We start from the raw sequence: 12,280 nt of genomic DNA, 5'->3' as shown, positions 1-12,280 counted from the left end.
GAGACACCAAGCACACAGTGTTTTACTAAATTCTCAATTATTGATTAAATGACTTGATCATGTAACAAATATAGACTCTAGCTTATAGTTGTTATTAAACTACAATAATTGTAATAGCTAATTTTTACTTAGTGGGCTTCCCTGGTGGCTCAGATGGTAAAGAATCTGCCTACAATGCAGGAGACCTGGGTTCGATCCCTGGGTTGGGAAGATCCCCTGGAGGAGATAATGGCAACCCATTCTAGTATTCTTGCCTGGAGAATCCCCATGGACAGAGGGGCCTAGCAGGCTACAGTCCAGGAGGTCACAAAGAGTCGGACACAAACAAGTGACTGAGCACACTACTTAGCACTTAGAAAGGGGTAGGTGCTATGCTTACTGTTTGGTACTATTTTATTCATAATGAAAGAAACTGGAATTTAGCTAGTTTACATAATTTTTCCCAAGACTATACGGCTACTAAGTATGAGAATCAGAACTTTGTAGAGCAACCCTAAAAAGGAAATATACAGCATCAACTTTAACCTCACACTAAAAATTAGAATTTATGTACAAGAATTTGTATTTAAAAATATATAAGCAATATTCTCTCCATTTGCTAAATTTGATACTGAGTAATCGTAAAATTGGTCAAAATATGGATTTTGTCCTTCAGATAATCACTGTAAAATTCCACTTCCTATAGCCATGTTTTGAAGTTGAAGGCAGAGATTGTATCAGCATTTCATCTCTCTGTCCCTGGCATATGAAAGCATTTAAACGCCACTAAATGATTCATAGCACCGTTTCAGTAAAGTGGTCTATGAATTTAAAAACCATGGCCTTTTAATATTTTATTTTTCTATACAACACATCATTTTTTTCTGGTTCCCCTTAGACTATATAAGAAAAAAGAGAATATTTTCTTATTTAAGTACAGTTCACAGCATCTTTGGGATTTCCCTGGTGGCTCAGATGGTAAAGAATCTGCCTGCAGTGAGAGAGACCAGGGTTCAATCCCTGGGTGGGGAAGATACCCTGGAGATGGGAATGGCAACCCACTCCAGTATTCTTGCCTGGAGAATTCCATGGACAGAGGAACCTGGCAGGCTACACAGTCCACAGGGTCACAAAGAGTTGCACACGACTGAACAACTAATAAACACACACAGAGCATATACAGCATCTCACAAAAGAGAAAAAAAAGTTACTTTGCTTCAATAAGTCTTTAAAACAAATTTTGGGAAAGCCACTGAATAATTCTAATAACAAACAAAATTCAGATTTCTACATATATCAGCTTAAGTATCACTTCTTCAGAGAAGCCTTCCCTCTTCATTTGCTCATATAAAATGAAAGACAGCTCTATTATCAGGACAAGGCTTTGAGTTATTTTTCTCCCAAAACAACAACAAAAAAATTATGCCATCTGGTTGAACTCTTAGTCAGTCAAGTGAGCCTTAAATTTGTTCAGAATATACTTCTGTTTACTTCTCGGTTTAAAACTATACTTTTAAACCGAGATATCTTTTATTCTGACTTGCAAACTAAAATATAACAGGTTATTTTATAGGTTTGACAGATTAGGAATTACTCTCTTATGAATGTTGGCTCTGTATCAGAGCACTGAAGTCAACCCAAGAAATATGCCACATGCTTTGGGATCTCAGAAGAGTAGCACCTGTCAAACAGTACCTGTGAAGTTTCTCCAAAGGCTGAAATAGGTGCCTACCTTTGAACTCAAACCTCAGTCTTCTACCTCATTCCATGTTCTCCCTTGAGGATTTAAGTCAAACTCCTAACTTCAGAATCCCCTCTAAACGGACTGATGACTTTGAAATTTCTCTCTGCAGCCTTTCCTTCCCTCCAGAAATTCTGTCATATGTTCCTATTTGCCCACTGGACATTCCTCTGGGATGCCTGTCTTGCTATTGTTTCTAGTTCATTCTACCTTAGTTGAACTTAATGCTCCCTATTTCTATCAGTGGTATTTTACCCTACAAATCTGAAAAAAAAAATCACAAAAGTTCACCAAATTCCATTGGGCCCTTTTACACAGTATCTATTCTATGAATTCCTTCCTACACTTAGCACATACCCCTGGTAGTACCCTGGATTGATTAGCAGACCCAGATCCATAAAGAAGCCATTCTTATGACCCGAACTGACCAATATTCCTTAAACCACAACTTTTACTATGCCGTTTCTTGGCTCAAAACGTGGATTCTGTACCACTCAAGGAAAATATCTGTGATGGTTAATTTTATGAGTCAACTTCACTGGTTGAAAGGATGCCCAGGTACCTGGTTAAATATTATTTCTAGGTGTCTCTGGGGGTGTTTCTGGAAGAGACGAACATTTGAATTGGTGAACTGAGTAAAGCAGATGGCCTTTCCCAGTATAGGTGGGCATCATCCAATTTGTTGAGGGCTTGGATAGAACAAAAAGGCGAAGGAAGGCTGAATTCACTGTCCGCCTGACTGATCCGGTACACTGATCTGCCCTGGACATTCCTGGTTCTCAGGCCTACAGACATGGATTGGAATCTACACCATCACTCTCTGGCCTTCAAACTACACGAGAGACAATTCTCTGGCAGGCTACAATCCATGGGGTCCCAAAGAGTCGCAAAGGGACTTCTTAGCCTCCACAATCCCATGAGCCAATTCCTTACAATAAATCTTATTCCTATTGATTGTATTTCTCTGGAGAGCTCTTTTCTTCAGTGTGTAAGCAGTGGCCTGGGCATGACATCCCTCCATAGCAGGCCTCAAACTCCCCTTCTATTTCTTATTGTTGTTCTTTAGTCGCTAAGTCATGTTTGACTCTTTGCAACCCAAGAACTGTGGCCTGCCAGGCTCCTCTGTCCATAGGATTCCCCAGGCAAGAATACTGGAATAGGCTGCCATTTCTTTCTCTGGGGCATCTTCCTCACCCAAGGACTGAACCCACATCTCCTGCACTGGCAGGTGAATTCTTTACCACCGGGTCACCAGGGGATCCTCTTATTTCTAATTTTAGCCCTTTTACTGGGCCACTACCCTCAGGCCAAATTAACCTACTCATTATCCTCAGAATACTCCATAAAGTTTCCAAACTCTGAAATGAAAAAAAGTGACACCAAAACCTTATTTGTAAAGCAGCGAACACAATGAGAATTTCATAAATCTATCCTTAATGATAACTTTTTAAGAAGTAGATACATTTCTCATGAAAAGGAACTTCAGAGAATTAGCCTTATAAACCTGGCATTGGCATTCACAAAAGCCACATGAATAAGGACTTAAAAATATTGCTCCTTGAAAAGGGAACCGTCCTATGCTGTTGGTGGGAATGTAAATTAATGCAACCAGTATGGAGGTTCCTTAAAAAACTAAAAATAGAGCGACCATACGATCCAGCAATCCCACTCTTAGGCATATATCCACAGAAAATAGTAATCTGAAAAGATACAATGCATCCCAATGTTCACAGCAACACTTTTTACAATAGCCAAGACACGGAAGTAACCTAAGCGTCTACTGACAAATGAATGGATTAAAAAGGTAAAATATGTATATTCACACATACATATACACACAATGCAATACTACTCAGTCACAAAAAAGAATGAAATAACGCCATTTACAGCAACATGGATGCAGGTGGAGATCATACTAAGTGAAGTAAGTCAGAAAGAAAAAGATATATCACTTATATATGGAATCTACAATATAACACAAATGAATTTATCTGTGAAATAGAAACAGACTCCCAGACACAGAACAAACTTGTGGATGCCAAAGAGGAGGAGGGTGGGAGAAAGAAGGATTCAGAGTTTGAGATTAGCTGATACAAACTATTATTTATAGAATGGATAAATAACAAGGTCCCACTGTATAGCACAGGGAACTATATTTGATATTCTATAATAAATCACTTACCAAGTGAACTACAGGGAAGCACTATAATAAATCAAAATGGAAAAGAACATGAAAAACAATGTCTATATATGCATAACTGAATCTGCTGTACAGTAGAAATGAACATAACTATACTTTAATAAATTAAAAAATATATTCTCCTCTTTGACATATTAATTCCATTCCTAATTATAATGGGGAAATAATCACAGATCTTCAATACTTCTGTGTAAGACTATGTACTGATACATTTTCAAAATTATATAAATATGGGAAATATTTAAATTGTCTTAGAGTCTTATTACAATGCAGCTATTAAAAGAGCCTTCTTGATGGATAAAGACAGGGGAAATATTTATGATGTAAATTAGGCTAAAATAATAGAATAAAAACAATATATGTAGTACAATCCCAATTTTGTAAACCCTCCTACGTTTCCCTACCACACACAATATGTATGACTTCAAGGAACACATCACAGCATTATAAATAGTTGTCTCTGGACACAATTTGTAAATGTAGTCATTAATATACAGCACAGTTAAACACTCACCTTAATGGACTTCACTCTTGGCTACACAGGCTATTTCATAAATACCTGAAATAGAAGTCTCCAACAGAGCAAGTATGCTCCTTATAAGTCTTCCTATTATGAATGCCCTCAGTTGCTGCTGCAACAGGAAGGGTTTTATAGGCTTCTTGCTTTGTTTACAAAAAAGAATGCACTTCTCTGTATCTCACAATTCCTTTCCTCCACAAGAAACTCACCTTCTCTCATATCCCATCTCGTTTTTCATATTCATTCATATATTTCATATCCCATCCTCTTAATCCCAAATTGTAAATATCTAGGGTTAAAAGCTATCTGCTTACTTTCCTTCTTATGGTTTGAAGTTTAATTCTTTCAGCTCTACTCATACCTAAATTATAGAAGCTTTTACTTTATCAACATCTGGTTGACAATGGTTTAATGTGTTTATTGTTTTCCTATGATCCTGAATTAAATGCACTCGAATTTTAATAAACATTAGTTAAAAACACCATCCTACCCCCAAAAGTGTCCTAGTCACATCTAAGGGGTGGAGAGTAACATTCTGCATGTTTCTAAATGATGCATGTATATTCCCCAGCATAGCTTCTGTTACACTTACCTACTATAAACTTTAGTTACTAGGTTGTTGATCTGTTTGTCAATTTTGTATTTTCGGTAATCTTCCAAGCCATCTTTAATTGCAATAATTGTAAGGACAACCACCAGCGGCAGCATAGTAATTTCTTTTTGGAAGGCTTCTACCAAAGGCACCCAGTTCAGAACAACTAGAAACAGGAAATATAAATTGGCGACTCTGAAACCCAAACACACACAAGGAGGTGTTAACAAAGCAAGCAAAGCCTGGAACAAAAGAGGCCAAAGACCTGATGGTGTTTTCCCACAAGTTTCTATCAGTTGATTTTGGATGCTACAAAACAGAACTAGTGAAATCTAACATCTGAATTAACAATTTATTATCCCTGCAGACATCTGGTTGGACATACTCTAATAAATGTGAGGTATCATTCATTAAATCTATTATAGTCAATACTGCAGTGTGACTATTGCGAGTTGTGTAACATAATAAAGCACAATAGGAAGTACCACTTTCTTTTCAAAAGTTCAAAAACCTTAAGAGGAAATTCAAAGTTAATACATTGCAAAAACAAAAAGTTAACTCTAACGTTCCAAAGTTAACTTGATTGTCCAAACATTAGATTCAAACAAGGTTCAAAATAATTAGAAAATCCTGAGGGTTTATTTTTCCCTGAGATCAACGCTTCCATTTCTGCTTTCACATTACTGAGAACTACTTTTTAAGGAACTACTTCTCTCTTTTATATGATCAAATATTTCCCACTGGACCCTAAGGCAAATGCAAGCAGCCTTTTTCCTTAAAAGAAAGAAACTAAATCTCAACTTTGCATGGTCCCTTGAATTTTTATCACATATTTTTCCCACGGCCAAACTTCTCAAAATAATCTACAAATATTCCTCATTTCTCACTTCCAATTCCTCTTACCCTGACATTTTGGCTACTTGCAACCCTTTTTGCTTCTTCTGTGGCTTCAATGATTTGCATGTACAGTTCAGTTCAGTCGCTCAGTCATGTCTGACTCTTTGCGACCCCATGGACTGCAGCACACCAAGTTAACTGCATCTAGATGTATAGGACTGGGCCCTGAACTCTATTCAGGTTCTAATTCTATCATGGGCACAACTGCAAACTCCATACAAGACAGAAACATCCATAGTAGTTAAAACCATTAATTCAACAAATTCACATCTGTTCTTTAACCATATCCACTGTTCCATAACTGCGTGGAATATACAGATATTAAAAAATGAGGATGAATATATATGAAATGAATAATACTGGAAAAAATAGCAATAAATGCTGAGAATCTCTATACTCACATTAGCATCTCAAACTCAACATTTACAAAACAACATAACCTTTGAGCCAACCTTCTTGTTGTTCCTGTCTTTCTTTTTTCTCTTAATAATCCTGGTCATCATAACTCAATTTGCTCACATCATCTTTTCACTCCTTTCACTTATTCCTTACATCTATCCATAGTATTTGTAACAGATTATCCTCTTTTTCATCCCCACATTGTTCTACGTTCAGGTCTCTATTACAGCTTGCCAAGATGTATGCAGCAGCTTCCTAAATGTTCTATCCTGCTTTCAATTAGCCTCTAACAGTATCAGTCACAGAGGACTACTTCCCAGGCCTCCAGCAAATCTTCTATGCCATTGCCATTCTGCTTTTCTTTGTATTCCTTCCTCCATCTGAAATGTGCTTTACAGATATCTCTGCCTTGAAAATCTCAACCTTCATAATTAACTTCACATGCCACTTTCTTTCTATTGCTCTGGCTAACAGTAGTATTTCTCTTTTTGAGGCTTCCATCCTGGTTGGCAGCACCTTATAGCACTCATCACATCCGCTGTATCTTTTCATTGTATGCACATCTTGCTGCCCTTGCTAAATATAAGACTCCATAAGGAAAGAAGCTTCATGTAACCTTGCATTTCCTTCAATACTTAACCTGATGAAAGGGCTTCAGTAAATACATATTACACTGAATTATATCTGCTTTACCTCATCTTACCGCCTACATCTGTATTTACTTCAGAGCTCTATTTCCTCCTTTTATGAGGAAGAAAAAGCTAGGAGCTAGTGGCTAAGACTCCCTGCTCCCAATGCAAGGTGCCTGGGTTCAATCCCTGGTCAGGGAACAAGATCCCACATGCTGCAAGTAGAGATTCCTTATGCCACAATGAAGATTTAAGATCCCATGTACTGTAACTGGGACCCAGAGCAGCCCAAGAAGTAAATAAATAAATATTTTTTAAAAAAGAAGAAAAGGCTATAAGTCAAATTTAAATGCAGAATTAACATTCTTTTAATGGACAGAACACAAAAGCAAGAGTGAATAGACTGAAAGTCATATCCCCTCATTCACTTCTGGCAGGACATTGGTTAAACTACAGGGCCAAACTTAGTTTCCTTATCTGTAATATGAAGATAACAATATCTTCTCTTGTCATGAGAAAGCATTTTATTAGTCCTAAAGTGTTATACGAATGTAAGGAGTCATCATTTCACAATGGGACCCTACCAGAAATCATCAAAGGTAATGTCACGAGCGTTAGGCTTAGGTATCAGACATTATGAAAATGAAAAATCTTATATATTAATCAGAATGACAAAGAACATTCTAACTTTTTTTTTCCCCAAAAATAAAAGTACCTGTGAAATTGTTCAAACAAATTTCTCGGCACAAAATTCAACAGCGTGTACTTTGTTGTCCGTATTCTGTTGTTCACGTAGGTTCCAGAGAACTTTTCATACTCCTCCTTGAAGAGCTGGAGGTGGGGAACAACAACCCGATGCTTTCCTGCCAGTTTGGGAGTCTGGGAGGACTTGCCCCCGCAGGCAAGCAGAGAGGAATAGCTGTATGGTCTCTCATCATCGTCTGTGTTCGTACGGCCGATCAGCCGCTGCCAGTGATACCTGGCCCATTGAAGAGGCTCGGTCATGTCCAAAATGCGGGGAGATCCAGGTTGCACAGGTAATCTGGCAAAACAAAGAAAAATCCATTAAAAGAATTCTCATAAACTTCTGGAAAGTCTTAAAGAACAGTAATGTTAGTAAGATTAAATTTTTTCTATACTAAACAAACAAACGACTCAACAGTTTATTTAGTATCGTTTTATCATTTAGTTGCTCAGTCGTGTCTGACTCTTTTGCGACCCCAGGGACTGTAGCCTGCCAGGGTCCTCTGTCCATGGGATTTTCTGGGCAAGAATACTGGAGAGGGTTGCCATTTCCTCCTCCAAGGGATCTTTCCAACCCAGGGATCAAACCCGCATCTCCTACATTGTAGGTGGATACTTTACCTCTGAGCCACCTGAGAAGCCTTATTTAGTCTAGAAGGTAGCAATACGAAAGTAAAACAAGTCACTAAAAGTCCATTTTAACCAAATCTTAATGAAATAGAGCATACACGTTCTGTCTTATGGGCTGATCACCTAACCAAGAAGAGATAGCACCCAAAAGGCACTCCACAAGTTGAGACAAAAACTTTGTGCTTAATGTGTACAAGTCTCAATTTATCTAATCAATTTTCTCATCCTTGAAATGGGATTGTCACACATGTCAGGAGACTGTTGGGAGGATTAAGGGAATAACATATAAATCACCTAGCATGAAGTCTGATATGAAGGAAGCAATCGGTAAAGCCCGTGCAGATTACAAAAATAGCCACAAATGCTTTCCATCCCTGTAGTCACACCCCTTTACCCATGAAGTGGTGAAGTCTTTCTCTACCTGCTGAATCTAGGCCTGGTCTCATGGCTTGCTTTGACTAATGAATCACTAGTAAACCTGACACAAGCAAAGGCTTGCAAAGTGCCTACTCATGGGACTCCCTTAACAACTCCTTTCTCACTGCTCTTGAGAACCCTGCAGCCACTACCACGTGTCTAGCCCAGGCTGGCAGTACTCATGATGAGTACTCATGACCCACTTAGCAACCATTGCTCCTATCAACATAGGGGTGAGGCCACTGAGTGCCAGCAGACTGACAACACCTAAGTGTGCCCAGATGATACAATCTAGAGCAGAGATGAGCTGTCCCAACTGAACTCCACTCCCACGGTCAACCCATCACACTCTGAGTCAATAAAAGTTATACCACCAAGTTTTGGGGTGGTTTGATAGAAAACAAAATCTCTTACATCTCTTCCCTTATTTTCTCTATTTTCGAGTGTGTATTTTCCAAGAAATTCAACCCTTCCTAAAACATGAGCTCATTCATTTAAGAAAAAAAAGCTCTAATGTTCATTAAGAGCACACTCTATTCCAAGCACTTTGCAAAAGTATTTAAGGAGATCCAACCAGTCAATCCTAAAGGAAATCAGTCCCGAATGTCCATTGGAAGGACTGATGCTGAAGCTGAAACGTCAATACTTTGGCCACCTGATGCGAAGAACTGACTCACTGGACTCATCAAGGGTCACTGGAAAAGACCCTGATGCTGGGAAAGATTGAAGGCAGGAGGAGAAGGGGATGACAGAGGATGAGATGGCTGGATGGCATCAGCGACTCGATGGATGTGAATTTGAGCAAGCTCTGGGAGTTGGTGATAGACAGGAAAGTCTAGCATGCTGCAGTCCATGGGGCTGCAAAGAGTCAGACATGACTGAGTGACTGAACTGAACTGACCTTATTTAGTATTTAATCTTATGATAGTCATTATTTTACTTCACAAAAGAGGAAATAGGTTTAGGGAAGTTAAGTGACTTGCTGAAATTTACGTGGTTAGCATGTAGATAAGGTTGATTCAAATCAAATCTTTCCAACTCAGTCTGTTTTTAACTGTTAATGTGCTTCATTTAACTTCACATCCAGAGTAACTGGTACTTAGTAGATAGCCAGTAAAAGTTCACTGAGTGGGCGAGGAGATTGGAGGGCAAGGTCTGGAAGCCTTGCTGTCTATTCTTGCATTATCAATGTCACTGCATTTACTTGATCATTTTAGGGTGGAGTTCACTTCTGGAGATTTTTAGTAAATCTGTGGGAATGTCCTGATAATCTGTATTGGTAACAAAACTCCCCTGATGAATTGGATTCAGGTGGTCCATGACCGCATCTGTAGAAAAACTAGGTTACAGGGTAGAAAGTACATGAGGTTAAAAATACAGAGACCTGGAGCCTCATCTCCAGAATCTCAGGGTCTAGGTGAGGCAATAGGTATGTAAATATATAAATGCAATCCCAAGTGCAAAAGAGTCTTCAAGGTAATGAAGTAGTTTGGGCAAATTCTCTAAGCTTCCTTCCTTTCTAAGCTTCATTTTAAGCTTATGTCTATGGTTTTCTCTAAAGTATAATAACTAATCAGATATAGAAATTATCCCCCTAAGGATATTAAAATTATATTCAGCTTTCATGGATCTGAAATCATAAATCAATATGTAGCAAGCACTGGAAGATTTGGTCCTATTCTAGTAATTCTAGTGAATCAATATTTTTAACAATCCATTCAGCTAATATACTTATTTACTCTATATTGGTCCTTAAGCAAACCAAGAGATTACAGTTACGCAGCATCACTATCACTGTACTTATAGAAAATAAGTTGAATCACAAATAATCTCAAAAGAATTCATCAGATCTTTAAAACTTAAAACAATAAAAACAAGTAAGAGGCAGAAAATCCCCCTTAATGGGAAGAACACAATAGCCTCCAAATGTGTGTATTTGTGCCTAGATATAGACACCCATAATAGACAGCATCTACAACCAGTGAGAGAAAATATCCAAAAAGTCAGTTTCATAGTTGTATACTAGGAATAGAAACAAGACAAAAAAAGTTCTACCCCATCAGTTTGCTGTCCTTTGGAGTTTGCTCTCTCAAATATCTGTCCATAGAGAGCTAAATCAAAGTAGACTGGTCAAAGTAGTCCTCTTTTAATATAATGTTTTAATCTATCTCTGAAGTAATTTGAAAAGCCTGTTTTTCACTTCAGTATAGGTGATGTATAACAACATGGGGGCTTGGGTGCCCACGCTCCTCACTGTAGAAAATCCACATATAACTTGTACTTGGCCTTGCATTTCTAGTTTCCAGGCATCTGCAGACTCAACCAGCCAGGATTTGGTAATACTGTAAACATTTACTACTGAAAAATATCCTAGTTTAAGTGGATCCCTGCAGTTCCAACCTGCATTGTTCAAGGGTCAACTGTATATAAATTAGCTTCTTAACCTATAAGAAGTAATGAGAGCTTGGAGAGCTTAACGTAGTTCATAAGATATCCAGAAATTTTCCCAGAATAAGGATGTAAGATAGCACTTTATTGATGAATCAGTAGATAATGTAAAATACTTAATATAAGCACTAAACACTTTTCATGTATTTCATCCCATCAGGTGACCATTATGACAAAACTTAACTTTTAGAAGGCTGAAACTAATACAACTTTTCATTATTTCTGGAAACATTAAGAGTTTGCATTTACAATTAAACTCTTAAGACACAGGAGTGTGCATCCTGCTAGGGCCCTCAATCTCATACAACAATCTAGATTCTACTTAGATTTTTTAATTTCACAATAGAGTTTCTTGAGAATGCAAACTTAGAAATGATGAAGCAAATACAACACGTGGAAAATGTTAACTTCAGGTCACCTTTCCCCATTCACTCAGTTCCAAAGAGGCAATTCTACAAATGGAAAATGTTTCATTGCCAAAGTATCCCCAGGTCCACCTTCCTCTGAGCCTCTCCAGTGCCCTTAAACTTGCATTAGGTGCTCTTTTTACTCATACTATCTTCCCCCTTCCCCCTTTGCATCCTCTAGGAATTTCAGTAACACAGAATTGGGACTGGCTCAGTGTCCTCCTCAGCATCCTCTCTCAGTCATGGAGTCTCTGCCCTACTCTCTAAGGTCATGTGACTTGTGATCTTGTAACGATCCTCCTTCCCTTCATCACGGCCACTCTTGCCTGAAAATTAATGACTGGATTAAAGGACTGATCTCCAGTGTTCTTGCCTGGAGAATCCCAAGGACGGAGGAGCCTGGTGGGCTACAGTCCATGGAGTCACAAGTGTGGAGGTAATTAACATGTGGTGAAAATCCTTTCAAATTTCCAGCTTAGAATTTATACCATCTTAGATTCAGGGGGAATGACCAAGGAATCTACTTCGTCACTCTAGCTCAGAGCGTTCAAAATCTAACTGCTAGGACAGTGGGAAATACATTCTATTATGCAACACATACACATATATAGCTGAAACAACAGTACTACAAAGCAATTCTTGCCCTTCCTACTTGCCATGCAAGCATCTTCTATCCT

General features: G+C 38.3%; 1 protein-coding gene across 1 annotated transcript in view; it reads right to left on the bottom strand.

Moving 5' to 3' along the window:
* Positions 1–12,280, bottom strand: part of ATP10D (ATPase phospholipid transporting 10D (putative)) — a 133,104-nt gene that overhangs the window by 90,068 nt on the left and 30,756 nt on the right. The window contains exons 2-3 of the mRNA XM_068975172.1: positions 7,673–7,999; positions 5,033–5,227 (exon numbers count right to left, since the gene is read on the bottom strand). Of these exons, the coding sequence (XP_068831273.1) occupies positions 5,033–5,227; positions 7,673–7,962 (485 nt within the window). The 5' untranslated portion in view covers positions 7,963–7,999. The remainder of the gene's footprint in view (positions 1–5,032; positions 5,228–7,672; positions 8,000–12,280) is intronic.

This window comes from Capricornis sumatraensis, chromosome 7, assembly GCF_032405125.1.
Source record: "Capricornis sumatraensis isolate serow.1 chromosome 7, serow.2, whole genome shotgun sequence".
Taxonomy (NCBI): domain Eukaryota; kingdom Metazoa; phylum Chordata; class Mammalia; order Artiodactyla; family Bovidae; genus Capricornis; species Capricornis sumatraensis.
The sequence above is the reverse complement of the archived record's forward strand: the minus strand, read 5'-3'. Positions and strand labels throughout refer to the sequence as shown.